Source organism: Mixophyes fleayi, chromosome 8, assembly GCF_038048845.1.
Source record: "Mixophyes fleayi isolate aMixFle1 chromosome 8, aMixFle1.hap1, whole genome shotgun sequence".
Classification (NCBI taxonomy): Eukaryota; Metazoa; Chordata; class Amphibia; order Anura; family Limnodynastidae; genus Mixophyes; species Mixophyes fleayi.
The window spans coordinates 2848816-2862330 of record NC_134409.1 but is presented as its reverse complement, the minus strand read 5'-3'; the positions used below and the strand labels follow the sequence as shown (position 1 = coordinate 2862330).

Here is a 13515-nt window from a genome sequence, read left to right as displayed (position 1 = left end):
CTGCGCTAGTTTGTCCCTGAGCGGGAGCCGTAGCACGAGACCGGAAGTGCCGCTGGAGCCGGGGCTGCCGTACACTGACAGGTATCGGGTAACTCACCCGCCGGGTGCCCCATAATGCACAGCTCTGTCACCCCAATACTCTGCAGTGTCTATATCTGTCTGTACTATCCAGCGCCTTACAGCTGGCCGGGAACTACAAGTCCCAGCATGCACTGTTCAGTATCCCAGCTTTTGCCCTCAAGCTGTTAAGCAGAACTACAAGTCCCAGCATGCACTGCCTGACAGGTGGCATATTGCTGCTCTGTCCAGTTCCTTATCCCAGCTCGTGGCCCTCCAGCTGTTAGGGGAACTACAAGGCCCAGCATGCAGTGGCTGGCTGACAACTACAAGGCCCAGCATGCAGTGGCTGGCTGACAACTACAAGGCCCAGCATGCAGTGGCTGGCAGAGGTGGCATATTGCTGCTCTGTCCAGTTCTTTATCCCTCCAGCTGTTAGCGGAACTACAAGTTCCAGCATGTACTGATTGGCTGGCAACTACAAGTCCCAGCATGCAGAGGTGGCATATTGCTGCTCTGTCCAGTTCCTTATCCAGCTTGTGGCCTTCCAGCTGTTAGCGGAAGTACAAGTCCCAGCATGCACTGGGTAGCCAGATGTTACCTACTTCTACAGGCCAATTCCTTATCAGGGGAAATGGGGTAATCAGAGGTTGTCAGGAAATGACAAGACTTGTGTGACATGGTGGTGAATAAGCTGGTTGATAGAGGGGCTGGTTCAATAAGTGACACTAATGTTGTCACATCTACTGTGGGGGAGATTTAATTGCCGGTGATGGGCCGTTGGCCATCACCACAATATCCGACTGTGTATTGCCAGCTATTAAGGTGAGGAATTTCCCCTCATGTTTCCTCAATGGGGTACAAGAAGGGGTTGGGTGGAGATTCCAGCCTGAACATCGACGCAATGTCTCCATGGACTGTTCCAGAGACACGTTGTGCTTAATTGAATCTCCCCCATAATACTGAGAAAAATGCGGTTTATTATCCGAGTGGTTACAGATCATCTCGTTAAGTCACATTTACCACATACAGAACTCCTACAGATGGGGACACGTCGTTCATCATTGATAAGTCGTTGCTTCTATCCTGAACATTGACTCTAATGTCACCTGTTCCATCTCTCTGACCCTGCAGCATGGCGGCGGAATTACAGGCCGTGGTGATGGCGTATGGCGGGGGTTCTCGTATGATGGACCTCACTTCTAGTGTCTCCAAGTCACTTCTCCCTGTGGGCAACAAACCTCTCCTGTGGTATCAGCTGAACATGCTGGAACGAGCCGGATTTGAGGGTGAGAATTCCGCGTGTGTGTAAGATGAATACGTCCCTTTTGAAACATTAAGTACATTGAAGTAAATTTAACATACAAGTTGTCTTCAAAGAGAGTTTAGTTACGTTCACTGCTCTCCAGTCAGGTCCCTCCCGCTGTAGTGCGGTGGATCAACAGTGCCTCAATTTATTGATCCCAGATCATTAGAAATCAGGGGGGGGACGTGTGCACCTCACAAATGTACGTGTGCTGTGGCCACGACACCTGAAACTTTTCATAATTAAATATACTTGAGATGAGGCTGAGCGTAGCAGCTGATATTGGGCATTCGGCTCAATATCACAGGGTGTATCGGCCAAAAATGACCTCGATCCCTGATAATGATCCTCTGGAAATCATGAGCAGCTATTGGTTTATGTTTATGGTCATCTGAGCGCAGAAAGAGATTCAGCCGAAAGGGCCACATGGACGGATCTCACCCGATGTAGCCAAACGAGTGGGAGACCAAACTGGACGATACCTTCAAGGCCTTTGTGTCTTAGAGGAAGATTCCTTTTTCTTCAGTGACCGCCCGGAGGGTTTTGGAGACACCCTCAGCCCCACATCCCTCTGGGTAAAACAAAGTCTGAGAATGTACAAATAATAAGATAAAGGGCAGAGTAGATGGTTATATTTTATATATCTACCTAGTTAGATCCTGGAAGGACAGCTGAGCTCTTAGCAGTGTCTCCTCCTCACACGGTTTCTCTCTTATTAGAGGTCATTGTGGTGACCACTCGAGAGGTTCAGAAATACGTCCCAGACATGAAAATGAAGGTGGACTTTGTGTATCTGCCCGAGGACAAGGCGTCCGAGATGGGGACCGCGGATTCCTTGCGTCACATCTACTCGAAGATCAAGGTAAATCGTCACTTCTGGAACGTATATATTTACTGACCACGTGTCTAAACGTATATTACATGGCGGCAATTAGTGGAACATAACTTATCGCTGAGACGGCCCCTTCTCTCCATCTCTCCGCTACCATGAGATGAGCGATGCATCTGATCGGAGGACACAAAGTACAAAGATTTAGCCTGTCCCAAAAAAAAACACCCTGTTCTCTGATAGGGTCCAGGTGGCACCCTGCTTTTGGGGGTACACAATGCAAAGCCTGGCGCCGATGGTACCATTTGTCAACCAATGAGGGACTGCTAATCCCCCCAAAAATGAATTTATAATAATAATATAAAAAAAAGATATATATATATATTATATACACACTCTGACTAGTGCTAATTAATATTTAATTAAATCCAATAATATGAATATAAAAATATCTCTAAACTAAAACATCACTAATTATATGTACACATCAGACTTGCAAATCATAAAACAATTTACAATTAATCGTTATTAAAAACAAAATTTCATCTTATATTGTCATGCACTGATATGTGTAGTATATTATATAATATGTGTAGTATATTATATAATATGTGTAGTATATTATATGATGTGTCCTGTTTCCTGTCCTGTAACGTTGAAGTGAAGTCTGATATTGGGAATGTCTTCTCCCTCCTGTGTGACCCTTGTCCATGTTTTCCCAGAGCGACGTTCTGATTGTGAGCTGTGACCTGGTAACGGAGGTGGCGCTGCACGAGGTCGTCGACTTGTTCCGGGCGCACAACGCCACGCTCTCCATGCTGATGGGGAAAGCGGCAGAGCCCAGCGAGCACGTCCCGGGGCAGAAGGGGAAGCAGAAAGCCGGTGAGTGATCTCTGCCCGGGTAACTGGCACTAATCAGGGTAAGCCGGGACCTAGGCTCAGCGACTTATCACAGTAACGTGCGCTGCTCTGTTATCCTCTATGACTTTCCTGGGGGAATGGGAGCTGAGGCCTAAACCAGTGATGGGCATCCAGATTCACTTCAGGGGCCACGATGGGCGGACCTCTATCCTTCAAAAGGGCCACTCATCACCCTAAATCTCAGTAATAAGATAAAACAATACATTTTAGCTATAACGAACATCTGACAATAAGCAGGAAGGGAGCTGGGGGGCCGCAGGTGAGGGCCCGAAGGGCCGCCTGTTGCCCATCACTGGTCTAAGCCAATTATTGAACATTGTCTACCATAAATAATTGAGGTTTTATAGTGTCCAGTGTCTCACTGCGATTATTTACTGTTTATAGGGATTTAATACATCTCCGCTGATGTCCTAGTACAGGGAATAGAGGAGGTCACACATTTAGTATTTGTGTCTTTTACTTTACACACATAGTGACGATGGGACCCACCCTAACCGCAGAATATATCACGTTTTCCTGCTGTTCCTCTATCTCTCCTGTACACACCGACCTCAGATCCTGTGGTCTCCTCTCCAGCACTTAGCAATATTTTCATATATATCACATATAAATACTCGTCTCTTTGAGCACAGCGTCCGGCAGCTTGTTAGATGCAAATGAACCAGAGTTGTTATATGTAACAGCTCAGTGGAATTATATTATGTCTGATTTAATGGCTGCGTATACAGATTATAAAGCAATTTAGAATCTGTTCTGTGTCATGTTTTGTTAATTAATGTTTAATCTGTGCTATTGTTAGTTAGTGTTTACTTATTAATATACTTTCTTTTTATGAACCTGAGATAATTCATCTTTTTTCTCTTTTTCTTGTAAGTACTTTTATGTCCCTAAGAAACATTTATATTAATGTACTGAGAGCAAAAACCTCCTATGATGATCATACTCTGTATTAGTTATATTGAATAGACTATATTACTAATGATCGATAGTATAGTTACTCTCGTAGCCGCAGTCACTGAACACTCCCCTTTGTTGTCAGTGGAAGAGCGAGATTTCATCGGGGTGGATGAGGCAGGATCCCGGCTGCTGTTATTGGCTAACGAGGAGGACCTGGACGATGGTCTGAATCTGAAGAAGTCCGTGTTCCAGAGGTGGGTTAGAGACCCCCAGATACACAGTATAATGTTATTATTTACAGGAGGGATGAAGTCGCCCATATTTCCCAGTTGGGTGATGTCAGACGTCGCCCTGTAATTACTATCCGGCTGGCAGGAGTTCCAGACGGCATTTAGTTACGTTCATAGACATATTGTAACATTTTAAATGGGATGTTCACTGCTCGTTCCTGGTTTTACGGATAGTCAGACCCTTTTTATCCCTGTAAGATAACTTGATTTTATCAGACACTTTATACAGGACGATGTATCTCTAGGAGCAGTTCTACCACTGTATAAATAGTTACTACTGTCCTGATGTCATCGCACGGTCAGGACATCATTGAAGTGAAAATGTGCACAATTCCAGGAGAAAGATGGAAGTTTAAGTAAATAAGGGCCCTTTGGAAGGTCGGGGGGCCTCAGATTGGTCCCCCAATAAGATGGAGTTTACCAATCTATGCGCATGGTTGGGATATAGGGGGGTTACACAAAACTGGAAGTGCTGCCGTCCCGCTTTTTTTGCACAAATGACCCCCGGTGTTTACAGAACACTGAACTGAGCAGGATGTTGTGACATCTAATATCCTTATAAACTACAACACAGGACGTGTTTTTCCTTATAATATTCAGTGTTCGTATTGAAATTAATTATATTATTGTGGATGGTTTATACAGATGTAATTTAAAGTGTCCGCCATGTCAATAAAAATATGTTGGAAATTTTATATATTGCATTTGAACTGCTCACAGAACAATCCTAGATAATGTTCAGATATTACTGCTAATTACCTACAGGGGGCTGATTGAATGTCTAGAATGACTGATAGTGATCAGCACAAACAGCGCCCTCTGCTGGCACATTGTGGTGTACGTCCCGATCTACAGAAATGTTCCCAATTCATTACATTTTATTAGTTTATTAATGTTTTGTTTTTGCATTTTAATTCAGCCACTGATTTATCATTCCATTGTCCCCAGCTAAGAAAATATTATTTTTACTGCAATCTGCAGCCACTTTTCTGTAAAATATCTGTAGATTTTTTTTAATCCCTTCAATGCTGCAAAATATTTATTACAGAAAATTAAAATGTATAATTTCCTATAATCTTTCCTAATCTTTATATATCAATCCAGGTAACGACACTGGACATAGTGTTACATTTCCCCAGTTTCTTCGCCCATGTGACCAGGATTTAACCAATTAAAAACATTTTTAATATAAAACAATGCGGTTTGCAATATCTCAGTCCAAGTTGGGGTCTTTCCTGCAGAAACCTGAGACGTGACCTGCAGGCCAGGAAACTGACCACACCTGCACAGATATCTGACCCCTGACTTTTCAACTAATTGACCTGTGACCTCTGCCTATCATGAGTGGAGTTTAGGTCAATCTCTCAGATCCTTTGTATATGTCTGTGTGTGAGTCCAGTGTTCTCTCCAGAAATATCCACTCGGACACAGCCACACACAGTGGGGTCATGTTAGGGGGTGGTCAGACCTGTGGCACTCCCTAATAATTATATTTATAATGTGTGGGAGGATGTGTATATATAATATATAAAGACACAAAAGGCTGTTTATTGTACAAGACCTCTATTCCCTCATGTGATAAGTGAACAAATAAATCATCTATTAGAAAACGGCACAATTCATTTATTGATCCAGGTCAGTGTCTTGGTTGTGGGACAGGTTTTCGGGAAATTATGGCACCAGTCGGAGCTTTTACTTTGGCAATCAATGTTTTTGGTAATCAATTACAATATTGATTAAGTTCTATTCTGTCTCGCCACACAGGTACCCCCGAATCCACATCAAGATGGGAATGATAGACGCTCATCTGTACTGCCTGCGAAAATATGTGGTGGATTTCTTAGCGGCCAACGAGTAGGTTTATTCCCAGTCCTTGTGTGATGACTATGGCGGCAGCTGTGTACAGTAATTATTCATGTGATAGAAGTCTGTCCCACGTTGCTCTGACAGACAGCGCAATTCAATACTTTCATCCTCTAAGTCATACAGTAACCCTGCGTCTTATGAAGTTTAGGGAATAATTCAGCCCTGCTCACCCTGCACGCTGGTGTTTTTAAGACACAATGATACAGTGCCTATTACAGATATACAGGTAAATATCACCTGTTACCCACACACAGTCTGTGAATGCAGGAAAGACTGAGGGAGAGAGCGCGGTGGCTCAGTGGTTAGCATTGCACCCTCACAGTGCAGAGGTCATGAGTTCAAATCCAACCAGAATCCAATGCATGTGACAGATGTTCAGAAATACATATTTACTATTACTGCACACAGGTTATATTTCTGGAAGTTGGTGCATAGTAAAGAGAAGCTGTAACCATAGCAACTAGTCATATTGTGGTTGGTTGGGTTAGAACACCCAGTTCTCATAGATGTCCTCCGCTGTATGTCATATCCTTCCTGCAGCTCCTTCTCCTCTATACGGCGGGAGCTGGTGCCGTACCTGGTCAGGAAACAGTTCTCCTCGCACCAGAAGAAGGATCAGGAAGTGGCCAAAGAGACAAGGACCTCAGGTGAGCAGCCATGTTGTACTCTGCGCCAGTATCTGTAGATTAGCGGTAGAGTCTGGTTCATCTGTTCCTCTGCCCCCCTCCCCTCCTGGCAGACATCTACAGTTTTATACCCCGGGACGAGCTGCTCGAGACGGCGTTAAGCAATTCCAGCTGGAACAACCATCGGGGCGTCGAGATGGAGCCGTACCAGGGGAGCCGCCTGCGCTGCTACGTCCACGTGGCGCAGAGTGAGCTGTGCTTCAGGGTGAACAGCTTGGCCATGTACATCGAGGCCAACAAGCAAGTGAGTTATAGAATGAGGAGATTATGGGACAGACGAGAGGTCACCACCAACCGTTAAATACAAAATAATCTAAGAACTGAAATGGGCAGATGAGATGGACCAGTCCGTTCTCTTCTGCTGATTGTGTAGGAAACTGTGGTTACCCATAGCAACCAGATAACTTATTTATAGTAGTTTGGAAAATGAAAGCAAGCTTCTGATTGGTTGCTAGGGGTACAGCCGCTCAGGAGTATGCACCCTGAGCGGCTTCTGGTGACCTTAATCCTCTCTTTTCCAGGTACCGCAATGCTCTGTGTGTAGCGAGGAACCGCGTGTCCATCCGTCAGCCGTCATCACAGACAAACTGATGGTAAGGAGTGATAGGTGCTGTATTTATCCTGACAGTAGAGCCGTATTACCTCTGATTGTAGTCCAGACCATATGTATTTGTCTGTCATGTTTCCTACAAACGCTGTACTCCTACGTTATTCCAGTAATCAGTTACCTTAGTTTCGCTGACAGTCATGATATTATTAGTTGCAGAAAATATGGAACAGGGATTGCAAGAGGTTCAATGCAGAATACATTTTAAAAATTGAATTGTCAGCTTTGGGGAGCAAGTTCTGATCTTGTGTCTCTGCCCGGTCCTGCTGCTGTCTTTGAGTCAGAATAACGCCCTAGTACCTTCTTAAAACTGTCCTGGACTCTAAAATTCAATTATATTGGTTCATGTAACTTATGCAGGTGGCTGATATTGTGTTGTCTTATGCAAAGCCGTAACTTAGAATTCTAGCGCCTGGGGCGAGAAAGACAAATGCCGCCCCCCTAGCCCTCAATTTTAACCAAATGAACCTGAAGCATTCCTAAACTGCCCCCCTTCAGCGTTGCCCCTATCACACAGCCCTAGTTACGGCCCTGGTGTTATGTCCTGTAAAAACGCACCCCATACACTGGAAGGTAACAGACTGTGTTGCTCCCCCCAGGTGGGTCCAGACAGCATGATCGGGGCACAGACCCAGGTCGGAGAGAAGACCTCAGTGAAACATTCACTTCTGGGTTCTAACTGCGTCATCAGAGACAGAGTGAAGATCACAAACTGCATCATCATGAACGGGGTCACCGTACATGACAGGTAAGGGGGCAAATCCTGGGACCCGCACCTGTCGCCTTCTAACACTAGGTGGAGCTGTCTCCTGTAAGAGGGCTCCTACATTAACCATTTCACCACCACTGGACCTGACACTGAATAACAACAGATCCCACACACCTAGATCTGGTAAGAGGAGACAGCCGGGTAGAGAATGCCCTGTGATAATGCGGCTGCCGCCTCCATTAGTGGATTCCTGATGGATGAGCTGTGTTGTCTATTTAGATGGGAGAATTTGCCTCCTTAGTCTCAATGTATCTGGGCAGGTGCAATATATACGTAATGTATATTGCTCACTGCAATCGTCTCCTCTCTTCCCCTCTGATTACCTCCTCTCACGCACGTATCCAAGACTTCTCCCGCGCCGCTCCCCTCCATTGGAACAAGCTCCCCCGCTCCATCAGAACTTCCCCATATCTGTCCTCTTTCAAACGAACATTAAAAACCCACCTTTTCCTTAAAGCCTTCCAGTCTCATGCCTAAACTCCCACCGGTCGGCTACCTCTCTTTCTCATCCCTTCTTCCCTTCTCCCCCTTCCTCCCGTCTCTCCGTCTCATCCATGTGTCTGTCTGTCTTCCCCTCCCTTTAGATTGTTCGCTCCTTTGAGCAGGGCTCTCCTACCTCCTGTTTCCATCACTTTTACTGCGCTCTCCAGCTACTCAGCTCACCTCCTCTCAGTCCCTCTGCCCTCTGTCTCCTCTCGCTTCTCTCCGCTCCCCTCAGTGACTCTCAACCTGTCATCCGTGCCCACCCTCTTGGGCCATAGTTACCTGCCTATACTCACTTTTCCCCTCCCTCCCTCTCTTTCATGCTGTGCCTGAGCCCCCAGAGTTATAGTGCTTACTGTTACTTGTACTGTGCTGTTTCACCTTGTACTGTGCCATTGTTTGTCCTTGTACGGCGCTACGGATACTTTGTGGCGCCCTATAAATAAAAATTAATAATAATAATAATGTGACTTTGTACTATTGTTTTAACTACATGGTGCATCTTTAGCACCTACATGTTTATTAAGACATACACGTTTTATTTAGTGTTTTAATACTGTCCTAGAAAGTAAAGCTGGGTACACACTATAGAAAATTACTGCAGATGCAATTTCTGTAGCGATTTCACCAACGACTGACAGTCCCGATGATCATACAGATTCCTGTGTACACACCTACACGATTTACCGTCAGATCTGTGATCTTCATCTCTCATAACCATCTGCTGAGAAGATCCTGACTCTGTACACTGTACAGATATCTGCCTACACTGCTGGTGGTTAGTGCGTACACACTGCCACATTTACCCGACATCGTTCCATTGTTGATTGGGATTTTTAGGAAGTTTATAAAACCAAATTAACAGATAAGATGTGTTTTGATGTGATCAAACATGATCGTGGGAGTGTACACACTAATACAATATCTGACCAAACGGTGGTGAATCCTGTGATGTGCACGTTAATTGTATAGGTGTGTATTTAGCTGTACTATGTGCTCTTGTGATAAAGTACTTTGTTACATATTTACATTATATTACTCCATATTTGGTACACTGTAATGCACATCATGTCAAATTGTAAAAATAACATACCTGGTATTATAAAGTGGAGTTGCAGATGTTAATGCCTCATAACTACAGTTTATTTCCATTTATTATAAGTCTGTTTATAAGAAGAAAAAAAAAAAATCACCAAGACAGATTATATTCCATGTATTTAATGGCTCAGTGTAACTCGGGCTCTCAAACACCCTGTTTCTGTACAAATATAGTGAAGATAAAAAGTCCCTTAAATATCTGGCATTAAGGTCCCAGATTATTGTGTATACAGTATGTGCCGCCAATAATTCCTGATCGTTTCTATTAATATTCATTCTGTGCCAGGTCTGACCTCTGCTATCACTGGGGGCGGGGGGGGGGGGGTCCTATGATTACATTATGTACAAGGCGTGTGTGTGCCTGGGGGGAGGGGGTCAGGCTCGTGCTGATAGCTGAGGTGTTTCCTTCTTGTCTTGTTAGGTGGTCTGACTGTCTTAACACACAGATCTGTGTAATCCCCCCCCCCCCCCCTTCCTCTCCTCCCAGCATTTTACTATGCTTATAATTCCTCTTTTCTCTCTTGCCCCCCCACCACACCGAGGACACACACATACACACGACCCCACCCCCAACTGAAAGATCTCTGTCCACACTACAGCCTGGTGAGGAGGGGGTCACTCAGCATTGTCCCATCTCCATATTCAACCCTGTGTCTGTTATATTCCTCAGCTCCTGGAATATAGTGTCTGTGAATACTCTGTAATATCATCATTTATTTATATTGCGCCAGAAAATGATGTAGCGCTGTACAACTGGGATATATGTTAGTTTACCTGGCTTTACACCCGGTCAGTGATTTCATACCAGGTCTCATCCTGGATCAGCAACTGAAAAATCCTCATTAAAAAATTAAAACTAAGAAGTATTGTATGAAATAAATCCTGGCGTTTGTTTTTGTCCCTGAATAAAATGTGTTTTTTCATGAGGATACAACATGGCAGCTCCCACGTGTTATAACCCTGTTATCTCCTATCTCTCCCCCAGCTGTACCATCCAGGGCAGCGTCATCTGTAACAACGCCGTGATAGAAAGCGGTGCTGATATTAAGGATTGTTTGCTGGGGCCGGACCTGCACATCCACAGTAAAGGTCAGTCTGTACAGATCCATGTGCGTGATCCCGTCACCCAGACACGTTCTCTTATATCTTCTACAAACCTGTTTGTTGGTGTCCGCAAACTCCTGTTCCTCCATCTTGTTTTCTGACCTCAGCAAGTGATCACTGCTTGGCCGGAGTGAGTGGCAGAGATGGATACTGACACTATGGTTCAATGTGTACAATCTACTATTCTTATGGGAAAATGAAAATAAAGAAATATATCTGAATTCCTGTTAGCAGCAGAGCATTCTGGGACTTATTATTTTACATGGGTGAATTTCTCACCCGTTTTACTATGGTCCCATAAATCATGGGGTTGACACACCTATGAAATCTGTGTTTTCACCAGTAGCATTGACCCGTACGATCAGCGGAGTCAAACTCACATCTGTAAATTGCATGATAGCAGCTGATTTATGTCCTGTGATTTCATGTGATGTAAAACCACTTATTTACCTGTGTTCTGTCCCCCGTTCAGGCAATAGGGTATTTAAGATTTAATTATTACTCCAGCACTAACTTGGTTTATTTTGCTTTTTGTTAAAAGAATAAGTTTATTCTCCTGTTTTCCATGGTTATTTGGCCACTGGGGGGCACTGTTCTATTGCTCTGTATGGGTTATATGTACATTATAGGGAGGAATCAATAGACCTCTCTCTGCTTAAAATATGTATCAAAATAATAAATTTCAGTTCTCTGCAGATCAATGTTAGCAGAGCTCTTATGAAGATATAAAAATTAAATTAAAGCTCTTTACTCAGAAAGGAGATTTATTCTATAATATCTGCTCTGACACTTACATTGGGGGTAATGAACTGTCCCGTACATCACTATTGGGGGGGGGATCAGGATGAATTGGGACCTGTTTGCTCTGCACATTAGTCCGGGTGGTCTCCGGCACAGCAGGGGTTAAGTGTCGGTACAGAATATAAGCAGATGAAACAGACTGTTTCCGATTTCACCACCCAGAGACCGGTGTGAATGCCACACAAATGGAACGGAGCGCTGTGTCATTGTACAACATCGTGTAAATACTCACTCGGCTATTGTAAGCATCTGAAGGTTTGTGTCAACACAGTCATTGCTGAGCTGGAGACCACCTACCTCGGAGGCCAGACACAGCAGTGTGATGGGGCTCACACGCCCATCATCTGCCCTTACAGGTGATCTCACCTCCCAGTAATGGGGAGGGACGTGTTACTTTTCAGCTTTCTCTAAAATCCTTCTCGTGTGTCAGGTTCTTGTTAAACTTTCTTGTTAGTTTAAATGATTAGTTTACAATATAGAACAGAAATATGTCTGCATTCAGCCTAATCTCAGCTTGTCCTCACCTTACTAAGAATTATTTTGCAAATTGCCTGTTGGGTCTCAGTGAGCAGCTCTGGTGGCTGCAGACGCCTTTAATCGTTTCATGAGGAGCGAGTGTGGATTCTACATACGTGATCCGGTGACCCAGAGGTCTCTCTATGCACAGTGGGGCATAGCTGGGGCCAATGTGGCCCCGTTCCAGTAATAGTAGCGGCATTTCCCTATAGGAAGGAACCTTTATTCATTACATTCTCGGATACACGCTGCCAGACCTTCATCTAAACATATGCCATGTATCGTTATACCTTGTAATCTGCATCTGTAAAAGTGCAGTTATATAATCACTGCTGTTCAATTTGTTTTATTTCCACTTGTCTGTATTATTAGATAATTATTACACAATGGACGCGATGATCTGCATCTAATCTGCTGTATTCATCTTTTCTCTCTGCAGCAAAACGCGTCAACGAGATCATTGTCGGAAGTGAACAATTAATGGAGTTCTGATGCACCCCCTCCCCCCCCCCCCCAGGCTCTATGTTCCTGACCCCCTCCCCAGTGTGATTTATTTATATGATAATAAAGGATTTGGAGCGATCTGTGAGTGGTGTTTATGGGGTGACATCGGCCGCACCCTTTTATTTATTTCCAGGATCACTGTATAAATGCCGTTAGTGTCACAAACGTGGGGCAAATCCAGATATATTTCACATGCACATATCTAAGGCTGGATCCTACTTAGGAGGATTTGATATAAAGCTTCGCAGGTTACATCAATCTGTGTATTGTGCAGCCTCAAACTGTCTGGTTAGACCTGGTAGCTGGACCTTCTGTGTTCAGTCTCGGCTAATAACCAGTTTTCATTTCCTCATCCAATCCCTGGTTACAGACATGGGGAACATGTCATAGGGGTACAGTACCCGACAGAAACAGATACCCCACTGAATGCAGCCTATCCAGTCACTAGGAGCCAGTGACATCACTGAGAGTGCAGCCTATCCAGTCACTAGGAACCAGTGACATCACTGAGAGTGCAGCCTATCCAGTCACTAGGAGCCAGTGACATCACTGAGAGTGCAGCCTATCACATCACTAGGAACCAGTGACATCAATGAGAATGCAGCCTATCCAGTCACTAGGAGCCAGTGACATCACTGAGAGTGCAGCCTATCCAGTCACTAGGAGCCAGTGACATCAGCGTGCATGATTATGATAAGCACAGACCTTGCTAGTGTATATAAGAGATTCTATTTAGGACGCTCAGAAGGGAATACACTCACTTTATGCCCAGCGCTGCATA

At 44.5% G+C, this 13515-nt stretch overlaps 1 protein-coding gene across 2 annotated transcripts; it reads left to right on the top strand.

The window, feature by feature from the left end:
* On the top strand, window positions 1-12810 carry EIF2B3 (eukaryotic translation initiation factor 2B subunit gamma). 2 transcript variants are annotated; one of them, XM_075181620.1, is made up of 12 exons: window positions 1-81; window positions 1192-1346; window positions 2083-2225; window positions 2915-3074; window positions 4153-4264; window positions 6065-6154; window positions 6707-6813; window positions 6906-7096; window positions 7374-7445; window positions 8059-8207; window positions 10795-10898; window positions 12670-12810. In XM_075181620.1, the coding sequence occupies exons 2-12, from the start codon at window positions 1193-1195 to the stop codon at window positions 12720-12722; spliced, it is 1335 nt and encodes a 444-aa protein (XP_075037721.1). In that variant the 5' UTR covers window positions 1-81; window position 1192; the 3' UTR covers window positions 12723-12810. The 2 variants fall into 2 exon arrangements, with proteins under 2 accessions (XP_075037721.1, XP_075037720.1); XM_075181619.1 differs by lacking the exon at window positions 1-81 and adding an exon at window positions 559-882.
* Window positions 12811-13515: the final 705 nt, after the last annotated feature.